The 18,310-nt window shown below is 47.2% G+C and overlaps 1 protein-coding gene across 2 annotated transcripts in view; it reads left to right on the top strand.

Moving 5' to 3' along the window:
• The window catches only part of PKN2 (protein kinase N2), a 73,099-nt gene that overhangs the window by 36,228 nt on the left and 18,561 nt on the right, over nucleotides 1–18,310 (top strand). For both annotated transcript variants that reach the window (XM_054979624.1, XM_054979623.1), the window contains 3 exons: nucleotides 13,717–13,868; nucleotides 15,302–15,419; nucleotides 18,083–18,228. In XM_054979624.1, the coding sequence (XP_054835599.1) occupies nucleotides 13,717–13,868; nucleotides 15,302–15,419; nucleotides 18,083–18,228 (416 nt within the window). The remainder of the gene's footprint in view (nucleotides 1–13,716; nucleotides 13,869–15,301; nucleotides 15,420–18,082; nucleotides 18,229–18,310) is intronic.

Genomic DNA, 18,310 nt, shown 5'->3' with positions numbered 1-18,310 from the left:
ACATCTACAGATCTCACAGAGACATACCTCCATGTACCAATTCTGACAGCCCATCAAAATCATCTAAGATTTTATGTTTAAAAAAAAAAAAATTAAAAATAAAAATTGGCAGTTCTGAGCCATCCTGTTTTGGCCTGTCCGTCACACCGAGAGTATTTACAAAATTCATGATCAACCTCATCATATGTTTCAGAGACAGGGGGTATTCATGTTCACTTGTACCCAGATGATCTCCTGATCGGTTCAAGAGAAAATCTCACCACAACACTCAATTCACCATTCAGTCCCTACAAGCTTGAACACCTGGGTTAGATCACAGTCACCAAAAGGGTTTTTTCTATCCCTCGCCAAAGAAAAGGTCAGGAAGACCAAACTGCTGACTGAGACTGTCATCAGAGTGCATAATCACTTCTCACAACACTACTGAAACTGATGGGTTGCTAGTTGCTACCTACAATGCAATACCTTTGGGGTCGTCTATAGGCAAGACCACTTCAGACCTTTCTTAGATCTCATTAACAACAGATCATGGAGAAGACAGATCTTCCCATTCAGATACCACTTCAGATCAAAACCCATCTGAGCTAAGGTCACCAACCCAATACAAAGCAAAAGATTCATGATCCCTCGAGAACAACAAATATTTACAGGTGTAAGAATCAGGTTAGGCATGTCTCCCTATCAATGATGTAGGAAGGGGAGCAATTTGTCTGGCCCTGCTCCAGTTCAGAGCTCTGTATGGACAAGGTTGCAGACAAAATATATTCAAGACCTTGAAGTGACACAGGTGGCAGCAAGGATACTTACCTGGGAGGATGGTCATCTAGCTTCAATCAGAACTGTACACATCAAAGGCATATCCAATGCCCGGGCAGACTGGCTGAGGGGACAATGGGAATAGTCCCTTAAGAAACATCTCATAACATTGCACTTCACAACACCTCATGAACCTGTGTGCGCCCCAACACAGCCATCAACTACCGGGGTACATGACAAGATTTGTTCTACTCACAAGCAGATGCCCTGACATTGCAGTGGCCATTAGGCCTCCTCTATGTATTACTACCCTTACTAGTAACAGACCATGCCTTTCCACCCTCCAACAGATGGTGATATTTCCACCTCTTCGGTCAAGTTACAGCAGGGACCAATTTGGCTCCCTCATTTAGACTTACTCTGCTTAACCGTGTGGAAATAGAAAGGAACGCCTTCCTAAGATGGGGATGTTTCTGAGAGGTGACCAACACTCTCCTAGCATTCAGAAAACAGTTTATGCTCAGAATTTACCACTCTTATTGGGAAGCCCTCACTCAGTAGACATTTTACACAGCCCTGACCAAGCATCCATTTGAACCAGTCAAGGATGTTCCCCTGAGAAGGCTGAGAATGAAGACTATCTTCCTTATTATGGTCGCGTCTGACAGAAGATTTAGTCAGACCTGAACTCTGTATCTTTCCCAATAGTAAGGTGATGCCTCGTGCTGTCTTCCAAAACCGTATTCCAAACTGCATAGTTTGCAAGAGATAAGGCTACCATATTTATACTTGTACCCTAAATAGACGAGGGAGAGGCTCTGACACAACCTAGATGTCAGAAGGAGGATTAAGGCCTCTGCTCCGAATAGTGCAAATTAGAAAGTCAGTCTTACTGTTCTTAAATATATCTCATCTCAGTTTAGGGAAGAAAATGTCTTCAGCAGCAGTAGGTGCCAATAGCAAAACATACACTATCGAAACTCCTAAAAACTCTTTTCGCAGAGGTTCCTTGTGGAATACCAGCTCACTCTTTGAGCAATGCTACTACCAGTGCAGCGTTACACGGGAACACTTTTGTAGAAGAAGGCTACAAGTTTGTCAGTCTTGACCTTATTAAGATGCTACAAATCGAATCTATATGATTCAGCGGACACCGACTGTAGTGGAAAAGTACTGCAGTGCATGATCATGGACGAAGACCACATCCCACCCAGAAACTGGAAACTGCTTTGGGAGCACCCAAGATGTCCTCCGCCTCAGAGGGAGAACGGACCTTTGGACACTTACCGTGAAGGGTCCTTCTCCTCTGAGGAAAGGAGGACATCTTGCCCTCCCCGGGTCTCCGTCCTTCTCTACCCTGCTGCCTCATTCTTATACCTCCTCCGGGTTATGCTTTATTTACAGTACATGTTAATGCAACAGGTGTTTTTTTCTCTCAGTATTAACAGTTGCTGAATGATAAATTCAATGTTACTGCTTTGTGGAGTCACCTGAACTGAAGAGAGGGTGGTCCCACAGGCTAGACAGGAAGAGGAAGAAAGTTAGTTCCTGCCTCCCTGATTGGATGGTGGGAATCACCCAAGATGTCCTCCTTTCCTCAGAGGAGAAGGACCCTTCACGGTAAGTGTCCAAAGGTCCGTTCTTCGGATCTCGTTTTGGACTTTGTTGTGGACTCGGTAATTTGACTCGGACTGTTTTTGACCTTCCTTTCGCGTGCCCCTGAAGATGGCCTCAAAGGCTCTCTTCAAGCATTGCCTCCAATGCCACACGAAAATGGCCAAGACCGATGGCCATGAACTGTGCCTGTTCTGTTTGGGGGAGACCCATAATGTGACGGCCTGTAAAATTTGCCAGGGTTTCACCAGCAAGGCCCGGCAGGAGCGCAAGGCCCGACTGAATTCCTCCCTGTGGCAGAAGGTCATGTCCGGAGGCGCTCCGTTGCCCTCCTCCAAGGCCGGCCCAAGCCCCTCTGCCGAACGGCATTCCAGAGCTGGCTCAGTGGCCTCCGCGAGGTCGGGGTCGAAACCGCGTCCCCCGAGTACCTCGGCGTCGAGAGCGGCCTCTCCAGCGCAGGGACCGGTGCGGCCGCCCCGTAGCGCGTCATCTACCAGGTCGGATCCGAGACCTACGTCGGAACCGAGGATCCTGGTACCGAGTCCCCGGTCGGAACCGACGTCCGGATCGGTTCCGATGAAGCCTAAGAGGTCGAAGCCGAGGTCCCCTTCGAAGGTGAGGAGCGCGTCGGTTCCGAGGTCTTCTTCGGAACCAGCGAAGAAGAAGAAGAAGACCAAGCATCATCGGTCGCCGCGTCCCGCTCCTCAGGAGGAGGTCATCGTGCTTCCTCACACGCCTTCCCCTCACCTGGGCTCCCCGGAGCCAGAAGACATCACCGTTCCTGTGCCGGATCCGATGGCCTTCGAGACGGTGCCCGCGGAATTCTCGTCGGGGCCGGAGCCGAGCCCGCACCGTCGGAGCCGGCCATCGCTTCCCCTTCGGTCGCCGAGGCTGGAACCGAGCCCGTCTCCTCGTCGGAGCCGTCCGTCGCCTGCCCGTCCGTCTCCACCTCCGGTCGGTCGTGAGCGGCATGGTTCCGGGGACAGTGTCCGATCAGTCCGGTCCACTGCGTCCCGGCATCGGCAGGCTTCCTACCTCCCCTCGCCATACCGTTGCCAATGGGAGGGGGCACCTGCGGGCTTCTCCGTGTCGGAACCGAGGCCTTCGACATCGAGGTCGGCGTGGGCTCCCCCTCCGCTCCAGGTTCCGGAATCCCAGCTCGGTTCCGATGAGGAGGATGTGGAGAGCTTTGGCGGCTACCAGTCGGAGTCCTGGTCCGAACCATCGCCGGCTGAGGAGCTAGTGCCATCGGCGGACTCGCCATTCGAGGACCTCCGCATCTACGCCGACCAGATGGCAAGGATGGCCAAGGCTCTCGAGATGGACATCTCCTCGGCAGTTCCCCAGACCAAGGACAAGCTCCTCAAACGCATTTACGGAGACAACCCGGCGTACGTTGGCTTCCCCATGCTCGAGGGTATTGAGGAAATCGTGGAGAAGGTATGGCAGGTGCCCTGTGATCAGCCTCCAACATCCAAGAGGATTGAGCAGCTCTACAAAATCAAGCAGGGTACCTGGCCGGCGCTGGTGAAACACCCTCCACCTTCCTCCTTGGTCACAGAGGAGTTCAACCCCAGGCGATCGGGTCACTCCTCGGTGCCTGCCGATAAGGAGGGCAAGAAGCTGGATGCCATGGGCAGACGCCAGTACATTGTTTCTTCCCTGGGTCTGAGGATTGCCAACTATCAGACCATCATGGCAGGGTACCAGCTGTACCTCTGGGAGAAGTTGGCATCCTATACACGAGACCTCCCTCCTGAGCAGAAGGCTGTGGTGTCCCTGCTGCAGACAGAGGCTGTGAGGCTGTCTAAGCAGCAGATGAACGCTGGGAGCCACGCTGCTGACACTGCTGCTAGAGGTATGGCGTCGGCGGTGGTCCTCAGGCGCCACTCCTGGTTGCGGTCTACGGCCCTGTCCCAAGAGGTACGTTCCAGGGTGGAGAGCATGCCATTTGAGGGGGACTCGCTGTTCTCCAAATCGACCGACGAGACCCTGAAGAAAAAGAAGGAGGACCGGCAGACGGCGCGGTCTTTGGGTCTGGCTCCAGCGGACAAGCCCTCCTCCAGGTCACGGTACGCTCCCAGGTCTGGCCCTTACCACTACCAGGGCAGATACCAACAGCAGCGGCCGGGCTACCATCAGTATCCTGCCTACCAGCAGCGGCCTTACCCTCCCGCACAACAGCAGAGGAGGCGTCGGCCCTTCAAGCCTCGTCAGGCACAGCAACCGGCCCAGCAGAAAGATCAGCAGGGCGCCGGGAGGCAGTACTGACGGGTCGCGCCAGCCGTATCCCCGAACTTTTCGGACAGACTTAGTCCACTCCTCTCTGAGTGGGAGTCAATAATATCTGACTCATGGGTCTTAACTATTGTTGAACTGGGATACGGGCTGGAGTTCGTTGAGCTGCCTAGATGCAGTTCACCCCTGACAGCTGTCAATAACACTATGGCCGAGCTGGATGCGGAGATCGTGTCGCTCTTGGCCAAGGGTGCTGTGGAAGAATTGCCCTATGAGGACTCTGTAAAGGGTTTCTTCTCTAGGTTCTTCCTGGTCCCTAAGAAGGATGGGGGTTTACGTCCCATTTTAGATCTGAGGGGCCTTAATGCCTTCCTCAAGGTGACCAAGTTCAAAATGGTTACGTTGGCGGCGGTGATCGCCTTACTGAAGCAAGGGGATTGGTTTGCGGTTCTTGACTTAAAAGACGCATACTTTCACGTGGGCATACGGGAGGAGCACAGGAAGTACCTGAGTTTTGTTTACCGGCATAGGGTTTTCCGGTATAAGGTGCTCCCCTTTGGCCTGTCCACTGCCCCACGAGTGTTCACTAAATGTGTGGCCCCTGTGGTTTCCTTCCTACGGGAAGAAGGCTGTACCATCTTTCCGTACCTCGATGACTGGCTCATCGTGGCTGAATCAGAGTCTAGGCTGGTGCAGGACATTGGCTTGGTACTTAGCACTTGCCAACGCCTGGGGCTCCTGGTGAACTTGGAGAAATCCAAGCTGGTGCCCAGCTGCAAGGTGTCCTACATTGGTGCGCTTTTAGACTCTGTAGAGGGTAAGGCCCTGCTCCCCTTGGAGAGGGCTCGGTCCCTAAGGGGTCTAGTGTCCATGTTTTAAAGGAACCGGTTCCAGTCTGTGCGCACTATCCAGTGCTTACTAGGGCATATGGCAGCGGCCACCTCTGTGGTGCCTTTCGCTAGGCTGCGTATGCGCCCTCTCCAGAACTGGTTTGTGCGGAGGTATGATGCTCTACTGCACCCTCCGTCCCTCAAATTCTCTATCCCGAGGGTCATCCTCTCCTCCTTGGACTGGTGGCTGTCTGATGACAACTTGTTTAGAGGGACCCCTTTCGGGTATCAACACCATGACATCACGGTTACCACTGATGCCTCTCTGTTGGGATGGGGGGCTTACTGTGGTGATGTGTCGGTGCAAGATGTCTGGTCTGACAGGGAAAAGACCCTCCATATCAATGTGCTTGAACTAAGGGCCATTCGTTTCGCACTTGTGTCTCTTACAGCACTGCTGAGAAATCGTCATGTCTTGGTGCAGACGGACAACACGACTGCCATGTACTACGTGAATCAGCAGGGGGGCACAGTGTCCATGGCCCTGTGCCGGGAAGCCACACTCACTTGGCAGTGGGCTATCAAGAACGGCGTGTCGCTCCGTGCTATACACGTGGCTGGGTCAGACAATGCCCGGGCAGATGCCCTCAGCAGGGCCCCTTTACTAGACCACGAGTGGGAACTGAACGGAGAGTGCATTGGGCCGATCTTCCGGATGTGGGGTCATCCAGTGATAGACGTGTTCGCCACTGCGGCGACCACCAAGGCCCACACGTTCTGTTCCAGGGCAGGGAGCGACCCCCTCTCTATTGGGGATGCCTTCCGGTTTACGTGGACGCAGGGCTTGCACTACATGTTTCCTCCATTCCCCTTGATTCCCAGGGTCCTGTGCAAGATAGAGGAGGACGGGACGGACTGCATCCTAGTGGCCCCCTTCTGGCCACGGCAGGTTTGGTTCCCGAAGCTCCTGCAGATGTCCCAACGGACGTATGTGAGTCTGCCCCCTCGGCAAGACCTTCTCCTAAACGGGAGCCTGGTCCACCACGATCCCAGGAAGCTGCACCTAACGGCTTGGCGGATCGTTCCTCCCCGATAGGCTTTACTGACGAGGTACAGAGGGTCCTCCTGAATGCTCGTCGGCCATCCACTAGGCGCGCTTATGCGGCCAAGTGGCGCAGGTTTGAGCTCTGGGCACTTGCCAGAGGAGTGGTGCCTGACAACAGTCCCTTGGGGGTTGTGTTCGAGTATTTGTGCCACTTGCGTGGCCTGGGCTTGAAGGCTTCCTCCCTCAAGGTCCACCTGGCAGCGATATCAGCTGCTCACACCCGAGTTGAGGGTGCTACGGTGTTTTCTCACCCACAATCCCGCCAGTTCCTTAAGGGCATGTACAATCTTTACCCACCTGTATCAGCGCCAGTGCCTCAGTGGTCGCTGTCCTTGGTGCTCTCACGTCTCATGTTGCCTCCATTTGAACCTATGGCTACATGCCCCTTGGATATGCTATCCTACAAGGTAGCATTCTTGGTGGCCGTCACATCGGCCAGAAGGGTCAGTGAGCTGTCTGCACTGCGGTCTGACCCTCCCTTTCTTGTGTTTCATCCCAACAAGGTGGTCCTGCGTCCCTGCCTTGGGTTCCTGCCCAAGGTGGTGTCCGCCTTCCACCTCTCGCAGGATATTTCACTGCCTGCATTCTTTCCTCAGCCTTCCTCTAAGGGGGAAAAGGCCCTCCATTCCCTAGACTTGAAGAGGGCCCTAGCCTATTACCTTGATAGGACGAAGGGATTCCGCACCTGTCCTCACCTGTTTGTATGTTTTGGGGCCAAGGACAAGGGTAACAGGGCTTCCTCGCAGACCCTGTCTAGGTGGATTGTGACGGCCATTAGCAAGGCCTATTCCCTGGCAGGGGTGGCTTGCCCGCTCCATGTCAGAGCCCACTCCACGCGGTCCCAAGCATCCTCTTCGGCACTCCTCAGGGGGGTGCCCCTGGTTAACATTTGTAAAGCAGCCACATGGTCCTCTGCAGACACCTTTGTCAGGCATTACGCCGTTGATGTCAATGCGGAGCAGGATGTATCTGTGGCCAAGGCTGTCTTACACTCCCTTTTTTCCTGAGGGAGTTTTGGAATGACTTTCTTGGCGTACCTGCTGGGTACCCTTGAGTGAAAGTGTGTATATATGTACCTGGGGGTGTGTATATATGTAAATATTGAATATTTATGTGTCCTTACACAGTTTTTTTACATAGATGTATATATGCATATCTATTTATTGTTGTTCTTGTTTGTTCAATAAAATTGTGTTGGACTTCACCCCCGCCTTCCTTATTGTGTGAAGCTTGGTACACTCCCATGTGTGGAGGCACAGAAGAACGAAGATGAAAACAGGGTTAACATACCTGTAACTTATGTTCATCGAGTTCTTCTGTGCTGACACACAACCCTCCCTCCTACCCCGCTGTGAACTCCAATGCACAATACTGTGATGGCTGTAACGGATATTGGTGTTTTTAAGGTGTTATGGCTGAAGTGTGTTGGTCAAGCGGCGGCAAAGGAGAACTGAGGGAAGGGGCCGTTGGTCGCTGTAGGATCACGTGACCGTTTGGGCGGGAAGACGGTCGCTGAGGCGCGCGACAAACGGCCCCTTCGGAGCCTTGGAAGCTCTAGAAAATTCTCCGGCGGCTGGCCTGCGCCTGCGCAGTCCCATGTGTGTCAGCACAGAAGAACTCGATGAACATAAGTTACAGGTATGTTAACCCTGTTTTCTCCTGGCTTTCCGCAAACTGTGGTGACAGAGAGTGCCATCAAGTTATAGCTGACTTCCAGTGACCCATGCTGCAGTTTTCAAGGCAAAAGACTAACAGGTGATTTGCCATTGCCTGCCTCTGCATTAGAGACACTGGTCTTTCTTGAAGGTCTTCTATCCAATTACTAACCAAGGCAAACCCTGCCTGGCTTCCAAGATCGGGCTTGCCTGGGATCTCCAAGTCAGGGCTTTGCAAGCTATACAAAACTGAATTATTTAGGAGGGCTTTCTACTCCGCTTATATGACTATGTCATAAGAAATAGCTTGAGATAATCTTAGTGAGGGACACAGACTAGAGACTTTGACATGGGTACCATCTGCTGAGGCAGATATGCTACTATTGAGTAGCTTCCGAATTGTTAAATATGCTATGTTAGTTAGTTATGTTTTGTTTAAGAAATGTTTCATTTCTGTGTTTGGCTTTATGCTCGTTTTCTAATTTTCTACTACTATATCCGATTGTTTCTTTTCATTGAATGTCCTAACTGTTGACCGTGGCCTTGCTGTTGATTATATTGTATTCACTTGCACTGAGCAATCTGTCTTGGGTCTCAGTTAGAAAGGTGGACTATAAATAAATAAATAAAAATTTTAAAAATTCCCAAAACTAGTTCTAGGTTTTATACATCAAAAATATAATACCATCTACAAGATGTGTCCAGTTCCTTTATAAAAGTACCAGCTTCTGTATAGATATAGTAGGAATTACTGAGATTTGGTGGGATGATTCCCATGACTGGAATGTGGTAGTGGATGGGTACAAGTTGTTCAAGAAAAACCGGAAGGGTAGAAGAGAAGGCAGAGTGGCATTGTATGTGAGGAGAGGGCTTGATTGTCAACAAGTTGTGGAGAATGTGGTTGACAGCCCTGTGGAAAGTATATGGGTGGAAATAAGGGGAGGAAGGACAAAAGGTATTGTTGTTGAAGTCTGCTACAGACTGCCTGACCAGGGAGAGGAAATGGATGCTGCCCTCCTTGAACAGATTGGTAGAGTATCCAGATATCAGAACCTTATAATTATGGGTGACTTCAACTTCCTCGATGTATGCTGGCAGACAAGCTCAGCAAAGCGACAAGACTCACACAATTTCCTGACCTGCGTGGCCAATAACTTCCTTTTTCAAATGGTGGAAGAAGCTACAAGGGGCTTGGCCATACTAGACTTAATATTAACTAACAGGGAAGAATTAGGGGAAAGTGACCATGTCCTCCTAGTATTCTAGTTGCTGTGGAGGGCCAAGGAAGTTCGTAGCCAGACCATAGGTTAGATTTTCATAGGGCCGACTTCAGTGAACTCAAGAGGCTTGATGAGAGTCATTCTGTGGGGGAGTGTGCTGGAAGGGAAAGGAGCGAGTGAAGGGTGGGCTCTTCTCAAACATGAGCTTTTGCAAGCTCAAGCCCTCACTATCCCAGCAAGACGGAAACATGGTAAGGAATCCAAGAAGCCGATGTGGATGAACAGAGAGCTCCAGAATAAGCTAAGGGAGAAAAAGGAAATGTTCAGGAAATGGAGAGAAGGACAGACCTCTAAAGAGGAATATATGAGGGTTACTACGTACTGCAGATCAGCCATCAGAGAAGCCAAAGCTTAGTATGAGCTAGGTCTGTCTAGGGAGGCTCGCTACAATAAGAAAAACTTCTGCAGATATGTATGAAGCAAACACAAGGTAAAAGAGGCAATTGGACCGCTGTAGGGAGTGGAAAGAGAACCTCTAATGGAGGACAGAAAAAGCAGACAGGCATAATGACTTTTCCCCCCTCTGTTTTCTCCCTAAAGAACTTGAGCCCGTCTAGAGATGGTAGTAGACACGAAAGGACACCTGGGGGGCTAGTTGACATTGACAGAGAGGTTGTGGAGAGGCACCTGGCTGCACTGGATGAATACAAATCCCCTGGGCTGGATGGTGTGCACCCAAGAGTGTTCAAAGAACTTTCTAGAGAACTTGCAGAGCCTCTGTCCATCATCTTCAAGGCCTCCTGGAGGACTAGGGATGTGCCACAAGATTGGAGAAGAGCGAATATCCCAATCTTTAAGAAAGGGAAGAAGGATGACCCAGGAAATTACAGGCCGGTCAGTCTTGACTTCTGTTGCTGGGAAGATATTAGAGCAGATTTTAAAGGGATCGATCTGTAAGCATCTGAAGGACCACTTAGTGATCCAGGGAAGTCAACATGGTTTTGTCCCCAACAGATCTTGTCAGACCAACTTGGTTTCCTTCTTTGATCGAGTGACGAGCTTAGTGGATCGTGGGAACTCTGTCGATGTGGTTTACCTGGATTTCAGTAAAGCTTTTGATAAAGTTCCCCATGACATTCTAATGGGTAAACTGGAAAACTGCAGACTGGACTATAGGACAGTTCAGTGGATAGGGAACTGGTCAGTGGTGTTTCACCAAATTGGAGGGAGGTGTCCAGTGGGGTGCCACAGGGCTCGGTTTGGGGCCCAGTACTATACAATATTTTTATCAATGATCTGGATGAAGGGGTAAATGGGCTACTCATTAAATTTGCTGATGATACCAAATTGGGAGGAGTGGCAAACACCCAAGAAGATAGAGTTAAAATTCAACAAGACCTGAATACTCTGGAGAAGTGGATGGTTGTGAACAGGATGCAATTCAACATAGATAAGTGCACAGTATTACATCTGGGCCACAAAAATGTGAAGCACAAATACAGGAAGGGGGAAACACTTCTGGGTAGTAGTGTATGGGAAAGAGATCTTGGAATAAGAGTGGACTGTAAACTAAATATGAGCAGTCGGTGTGATGCAGTGGCAAAAAAGACAAACTCAGTCTTGGGTTGTATCAAAAGGGCCATTGCATTGAAATCGCAGGAGGTCATAGTCCCTCTCTATACTGCCTTGGTCAGGCTGCACCTGGAGTACTGTGTGCAGTTCTGGAGGCCTCACTACAAAAAGGATGCAGAGAAAATTGAGAGGATGCAGAAGAGAAGAACGAGAACGACCAGGGGCCTGGAGACTGAGCCCTACAAGGAAAGGCTGAGGGCCTTGGGAATGTTTAATTTGGAGAAGAGGAGATTGAGGGGTGACATGATTGCTCTCTTTACATATTTGAAAGGCTGTCATTTTGAGGAGGGCAAGGAGCTGTTCCACTTGGCAGCAGAGGGTAGGACTTGAAGCAATGGGCTTAAATTACATGCAGAAAGGTACTGGCTGGACATTAGGAAAAACTTTTTCATGGTCAGAGTAGTTCAAAGGTGGAATCAGCTGCCTAGGGAGGTGGTGAGCTCCCCTTCACTGGCAGTTTTCAAGAAGAGGCTGGATGAATATTTGTCAGGGATGCTTTAGGCTCATCCTGCACTGGGCAGGGGGTTGGACTAGATGGTCTGTATGGCCCCTTTGAACTCTGTGATTCTGTGTTCAGTAACATTTTTTTTTAAATGTACTGGTCACTAATAGAATTTCTATTCCAATAAAAACTTTTGATGATTTATGTTCACCAAGTTTCCGCATGTCTAGATTATTATTCCAAAGGGAGTAAGAGTATTAGTCTGTGTCAAAATTAAACAGGAATCCAAGGTGCCACTGGACTCCTGTTTAATTGCACATACGGAAAGAAAACCATCAACACAGAGAAAAGCTTTTATTAAAGAGAATCAAAACCAAACTGTATAAGAACATTTTGTTTCTAACATAAGTGAATAGCTTATGCGATTGACTAAACAACATTTAAAACAGCATTAAAACCAACTCAAAACACAAACACACAACACAAAGACCAGGGAGAAGGGCTAATAATGGCATTGGGGGTATGACAAAAAAAAGTCTGCATCTGCTGACGGAAAACAGCTGTAGAGGAGGACAGACAAATGTCCTGGAGGAGGGAGTTCCCAAGTTTTAGTGCCATGACTAAGAAGTCCCTTTCTCAGGTTGCCACATGTGTAGTTTCATAATGGGGGGGAGCACCTGAAGCAAGGCCTCCAAAACTGACTGGAGTGAATGGTAGGTTCATATGGGAGAAGGCAGTCCTTTAGATATGTTGGGCCCGTGCTGTATATGGTTTTAAAGGTCAATACTAGCACCTTGAATAGGGCTACGAAGCAGTCTTCAAGGGCAGCCCCACATAGAGTGCGTTGCAGCAGTCTAATCTAGGTCATGTACTACAGTGGCAAAATAATAATAACAAATAATAGCAGCAGCAACAACATTTGATTTATATACCGCCCTTCAGGATAACACCCACTCAGAGCGGTTTACAAAGTGTTTTATTATTATCCACACAACAATAATCACCCTGTGAGGTGTGGGGGGGGGGGGGCTGAGAGAGTTCCTAGAAGCTGTGACTGACCCAAGATCACCCAACTGGCTTCAAGCGGAGGAGTGGGGAATCAAACCTGCTTTTCCAGATTAGAGTCCCATGCTCTTAACCACTACACAAAACTGGCTCTCACACCAAACTGGGCAAGATCTTTCCTGCCCAGGAAGAGTTGCAGCTGGCTCACCAGCTGAGGCTGGTGAAAGGCACCCCTGGCTGTGGCTGCCATTTCTTCATCCAACAAGAGACCTGGATCCAGGAGCACCCCCAAGCTATGGACCCCTCTGAGGGAGTGCAACCCCATCTAAAGCAGGAGGTAGCCCGTATCCTGTGTCAGGCCTTCCCTCTATCTTGCATATATTTCTCATATAAGCAAGAACCCATAGTGAGCATGCATCTCATAAAGGGGCACACTGAACCGATATTCTGCAAAGAAAATTGTTGCAGGTAACATTCTTATTTTTTATCCACGATCTCATTCAAATATTGGTTGTTTTAATTTCATTTCTAATTTCAGAAAGGACACGATTATTATTTTCACAATATTTTGGGAGTATGGATATCATTTCAGGAATATCATTTTGATTTCAGAAATGTTGAGTCTCAGTAGGAATAGACCTTGTCGTTGGATGCAGGGGCCACTGCCCATTTAAAAGAGTGGAAGCTGAAGCAATCCTGATGGGGTGGGGGGAGACTGAATTTCAGGAATCCTGAAATATCTGGAGTGCCTTGTATTGTTTCAGGTATTTGCAAAATGAAATGGGTAAATTTTAGCACTGTTTCAGATCAGAAATATCAGAATGCACACACCTTTCTCTTATTCCTTGCTTTAACTGCTGAAGAAAGAGTTTTTGTCATTTTGGATCTTCAAACAAAGGGAATTGACTCACAGTGTTACATTTTTTTTGTGGACAAGAATTCATACAAGCTACCACAACTTCATGTGTTTTCTAATTTGTATCAAACAATCCCCATTTGAAAAACTGAAAAGTTGTCACACCAAAAGAAGAATTGCCATCATAACTGTAATTATAAACTGTAATGTTAAGTTTCACTACTTGCTTTAAGAGTCAGCTCACAAAAGGAATTTTGTTTGTCTTTTTGTTCCTTTCAGTTTATTTAATGTGGCAAGTGTGTGTGTGTATTTGGAAAATCATTTGTTGGCTTATCATATGGTTGATTTATCTGTAATTCACAGATTGTCCCAGGACCCCTGATACACCCAACAGTGATCCTCGGTTTTCCACAAATAACAGGTTGATGGTCTTAAAAAAACAGTTGGATATAGAACTGAAAGTGAAACAAGGAGCAGAGAATATGATCCAGATGTATTCAAATGGTTCTTCAAAGGTGCGACTTGTGAAAATCCTGTTAAATGCTCTTATTATCTAGCTTGCATTCAAAGAGCACTGTGCTTTTTGGTTGAGTGAATGAGAGCACCTTGGACAAGACAAACAATGTACACACCTCTATTAGTATAGCATCTGGCCAGTGTAGCCATTAGGAGTAATTCATTTTTGATCCTCAGGGCGAAGCTACAAGTGACGAATGACACAGATTGGACACTTGTCAGCTTCCCTCAAGTTTTGATGGGAAATGTAGGTCTTGCAGCTTGGTCTTCCAACTGCTGTCCAATGGAATTTTCAGCTGTCACTTGTCCAACATTCCGCCAAGCTGCCCACATTTCCCATCAAAAACTTGAGGGAAGCTGACAAGTGTCCAACCTGTGTCATTTGTCACTTGTAGTTTGGCCCTGTCTGTAGGCCTTTTTGATAAATCAGTTGAAAGTGATGGTTTTGTACTTTTAAAGCACCTTGTATTACAAGATAATGACTTCTGTAGTTTGACAAAGTGTCATGAATGACTATATTATGAGATTCTGTAATATTCCACATTCCCACCAATTTGGAGCTGAAGGCTGGGGATTCCCCATCTATCTATTCTACTGAGAGAGATTTAATCAATTCCTTCAAATCTTTCCCAGCAGTGAAGCAAGATTCTATTAGGGAATAGGCTGGAGCAAATGAGGACTAAACTCTTGGAGATGAAGGACCGCCCTCATGCCCCTCACTCCCGCGCAGAGATTGGTCAAAACAGCAGAATCTGCTAGGCTCCTAGATACAGCTTTCAATGACAACCAACTTGCACCATATAAAGAGTATGCTTTGTCCAACCTCGAAAGAAACTCTGGTTCCTTTGTGGAAGAGTTTTTCAATTGCTGTTTAGAGGATCATGAGATTGGTATAGTGGGACCTCATCCAGTAGGGCCCGTCTAATTTGGCTTCCATGCCATACATAAAAATGAATCTACTATAGTGGATCCTAATGAGAATGTGGGCAAAATAGAGAAACTAAAGGCTGAATAATTAATGGTCCGATAGCCTGGTACTGGGAAAGGCAATAGCTATTTTCTTCAAGTGTGATGAGTTTAGCCATGGTCCTGCTTAGTCTGGTGGCTCTTCTATCTTTGTTGTGGCAATGAGTCAAAAATTGTTCAGTGTCCTGTGCGTAAGGTATGGACAAGAGTTCCTTGTCAAGATTGGGATGGAAGGGGAGAAGTATCAACCACAGTTGAATCTTGTTGGCAACAACTGACGTCCCTTGAGGTTTTCATATAGAAGTTTCACATTCTGCAAAGAAAGCATGAACTGCTGTTTTTTGGTCTCATAGAGGTATTCACATGTTTAAAATCTCTCTCTCTCTCTCTCTCTCTCTCTCTCTCTCTCTCTCTCTCTCTCTCTCTCTCTCTCTCTCTCTCTCTCTCTCTCTCTCTCTCTCTCTAGGATAGAAAGCTTCTCGCAACAGCTCAACAGATGCTGCAGGACAGCAAAACAAAAATTGAAGTTATAAGGATGCAAATTCTTCAGGCTGTCCAAACGAATGAATTGGCTTTTGATAATGGTGAAAAGTAGAGCTTTTTCTAAACTGAATCTTGAATGGGACTGCATGCATGAACAATACATCTATTTGTTTCAATATGATTGAACATTGAGGAAGAGTATAGAGATGTAGGATCTCGAAATTTTGAAGCCACATTTCCTCCTTTTATTTTTATTTTTTGGGAAGGATTGAAATATATGCAGTACTTAATGTCCTATCAAACGTATACTTATTTTATTGCTTTAACTATGCAAAATGCAATTTTTTCCTTTCAAAAATTGAAAAAAGACCTCGGGGGGACTTTTTAAAAATTTTGTTTCCCCAGATCTTCATATTTCTATTTTTTTTTTTATAAATTTTTTTTATTTTTCATAACTACAAAACACTACACCAGACTATCACAAGGAAAGGGGAGAGGGAAGGGACAAAGGGAGGTGGAAAAAGAAAAGGGGGGGGAATGAACTACAAACACTAAACACTACACTTCAATGTTTCCCTTCATACTGTCATAATACAAAAATAGCTCCATAGAATAATGATGGAGTGGTTAATCATACAGAGAATAAACATTTCAAATTCTGATTAAACTTTCCTCCCCCTTCTAGGTCCCGGACGCAATTCTCTCTGTGCAACTGCTGTTGCGATACTCTCCTCCTCCTCCCCCCCCCTCCGGCTCCTCCTTTTCTTCGTTCTTGGTGCAGCAGAGTTCTGGGTTTTTATTCTCAAAATCCTTTAGTTGATCTTCTGATAATATCTTATAGGCCTGATCTTTATATCTGAACCATATTCCTTCCGGGAATAACCATTTGTACTTTATTCCATGGTCCCTCAGAAGAGCTGCAAACTTTTTATATTTAAAACGCCGTTTCCGGACTAGAAATGGAACGTCCTTCAAAATCTTGACTTTCAAACCCATAAAGTCCAAATCCACATTGTATGAGTTATATAGGATGGTGTCCCGAATCTTTTTAGATGAAAAATCAATAATGATCTCACGAGGCAACTGTCGCTTTGTTGCATATTTTGAAGAAGCCCGACGGACCTCCAAAATGGCGCTTTTAACCTCTTCTTTAGTCGTCCTCGCGGGTGTCGCCAGTAGTTCCGAGACCAAATCCCACAGATCCTCATTTTCCTCCTCTTTCACGTTTTGGAGACGCAAAATTGTCTGCGTTCGTTCCACCTGTAGCCCGATCAGCTGGTTCTCCACCAACTTCAGCTCCTTTTTTGTAGCCTTCACAAGTGACGCACTTTCCAGAGCAGACTTTTCTGCCCCCCCCCCCGCTGCTGCCTTAATGGTTTTCACCTCGCTTTCAATTAAGCCCACCCTTTGATCAGTTTCGTTCAGCTTGTCAACAAAGGGTTTTATAGCTTCCACCACCGCCCTGCGCACCAACTCTTCGAGCGACTCCCCCTTCTGCAAGGTAGCCGAGATTGACTTACCGAGAGCGGGACTTTGCTTCTTTGCTGCCATTTTGGGGGGGGGGGCGCCAACAAAATTCTGGAACTCAACGAAGGGGAAGAGCGAGTCTTCTTCAGATCAACCTCTCCTTCACAAACGCTTGTAGAACAGAAGGGATTCGCTTGTTTACAGGCTTCCGCCTGTTTCTTTTACTTGCCGTTTCTCGTTGCCCGGCGGCACTCGAGGCGCCGCGCACATCTGCCGGCCTCCATAGGGACAAACGGGCAATTCCCCCCCCCCCCCCGCATTGATTTCGGGGAGTTCTTCCCGCCGCGTCCCGGACCCTGGCTCCCTCCCTGGGAGTCCTGGGGGTTAATCCTTGCGGATCAGCCGCCCGGTCAGGGTGCCCGGTTGTTTCCTCCCGGACCAGCCGAGAGGAGCGTCCGGCATGGCTGAGAAAACGAAACCGAATCCAGATCTTCATATTTCTAGAAGTGCTAGTAGATAGGCTTTTTCCTGAGAAGGGGAATAGATAGTGTTTCAGTTCATATTTATACTTAAGTCATTTTCACTTCACATACCTTTAAATGCAGGGTGGAAGCAGCAGTATCTGGAAATCTTGCTAATCCCTGTTTCAGTGCTGTACTTTTAGTAAGGGAAAGTAGCTAAAGGCTTGAGCCATATTATTGCCCAATATAAGCAAGAGAGGAAATAACCAGCAAAGATTACCAGTTTCAGTTCATATGTTTCTAAAACTTGCTTATATTTTAATTTTTACACTAAACATATCAATCTGTCTTTTAAAAGACTGATAAGGTTAGTGTACATATCTAACACTAGAAATTAATTTAGCAGGTAGAGCTTGGTAGTATAACATGATTCTTAGCGCTCCCCTATGTGAATGGTTGCACAGAAAATGTGTGGTCATAACCAGGAAATTCAGACATAACTTCTATGGAAGTCTTTACTGATTGAAACGTACATATGGTCTTCATCTGCAGGATACAAATTATTTAGAATACTTTGTGACGATGACACCCAGGGCTAGCCCTATAGTTATTTACTTATTACAGTGCTGTAATTGCTTTAATAAAATTGTCAAATTGTGATGAGGTTAGGATTAGGTTTTGTGGTAGCAATAATTAAAAAGAAGAAACTTTGTCAAGGCCTGACTTGTTAGTTATGCTATCAAGTTCTGTTTTATCATTTTTCTGTTAATCTGTTCAGCAGTTTTGAATGTTGAAAGAACTAGTACATATTAAATATCTGTGTGCTTTTTTTCTAGCAAAGCCTGTGATAAGCCCACTTGAGCTTCGAATGGAGGAATTGCGGCATCATTTTAGGATAGAGTACGCAGTAGCAGAAGGAGCAAAAAACGTTATGAAGTTACTTGGATCTGGAAAAGTTACTGACAGAAAAGCTCTCTCAGAAGTAATTTTAACTTGATAAATCTATCTGAACTTAAGTAATTTAAGACAAATTTTAAGTTTTATTTAAATACTTTTTTCCTAAC

Source organism: Eublepharis macularius, chromosome 5, assembly GCF_028583425.1.
Source record: "Eublepharis macularius isolate TG4126 chromosome 5, MPM_Emac_v1.0, whole genome shotgun sequence".
Classification (NCBI taxonomy): Eukaryota; Metazoa; Chordata; class Lepidosauria; order Squamata; family Eublepharidae; genus Eublepharis; species Eublepharis macularius.
The sequence above is the reverse complement of the archived record's forward strand: the minus strand, read 5'-3'. Positions and strand labels throughout refer to the sequence as shown.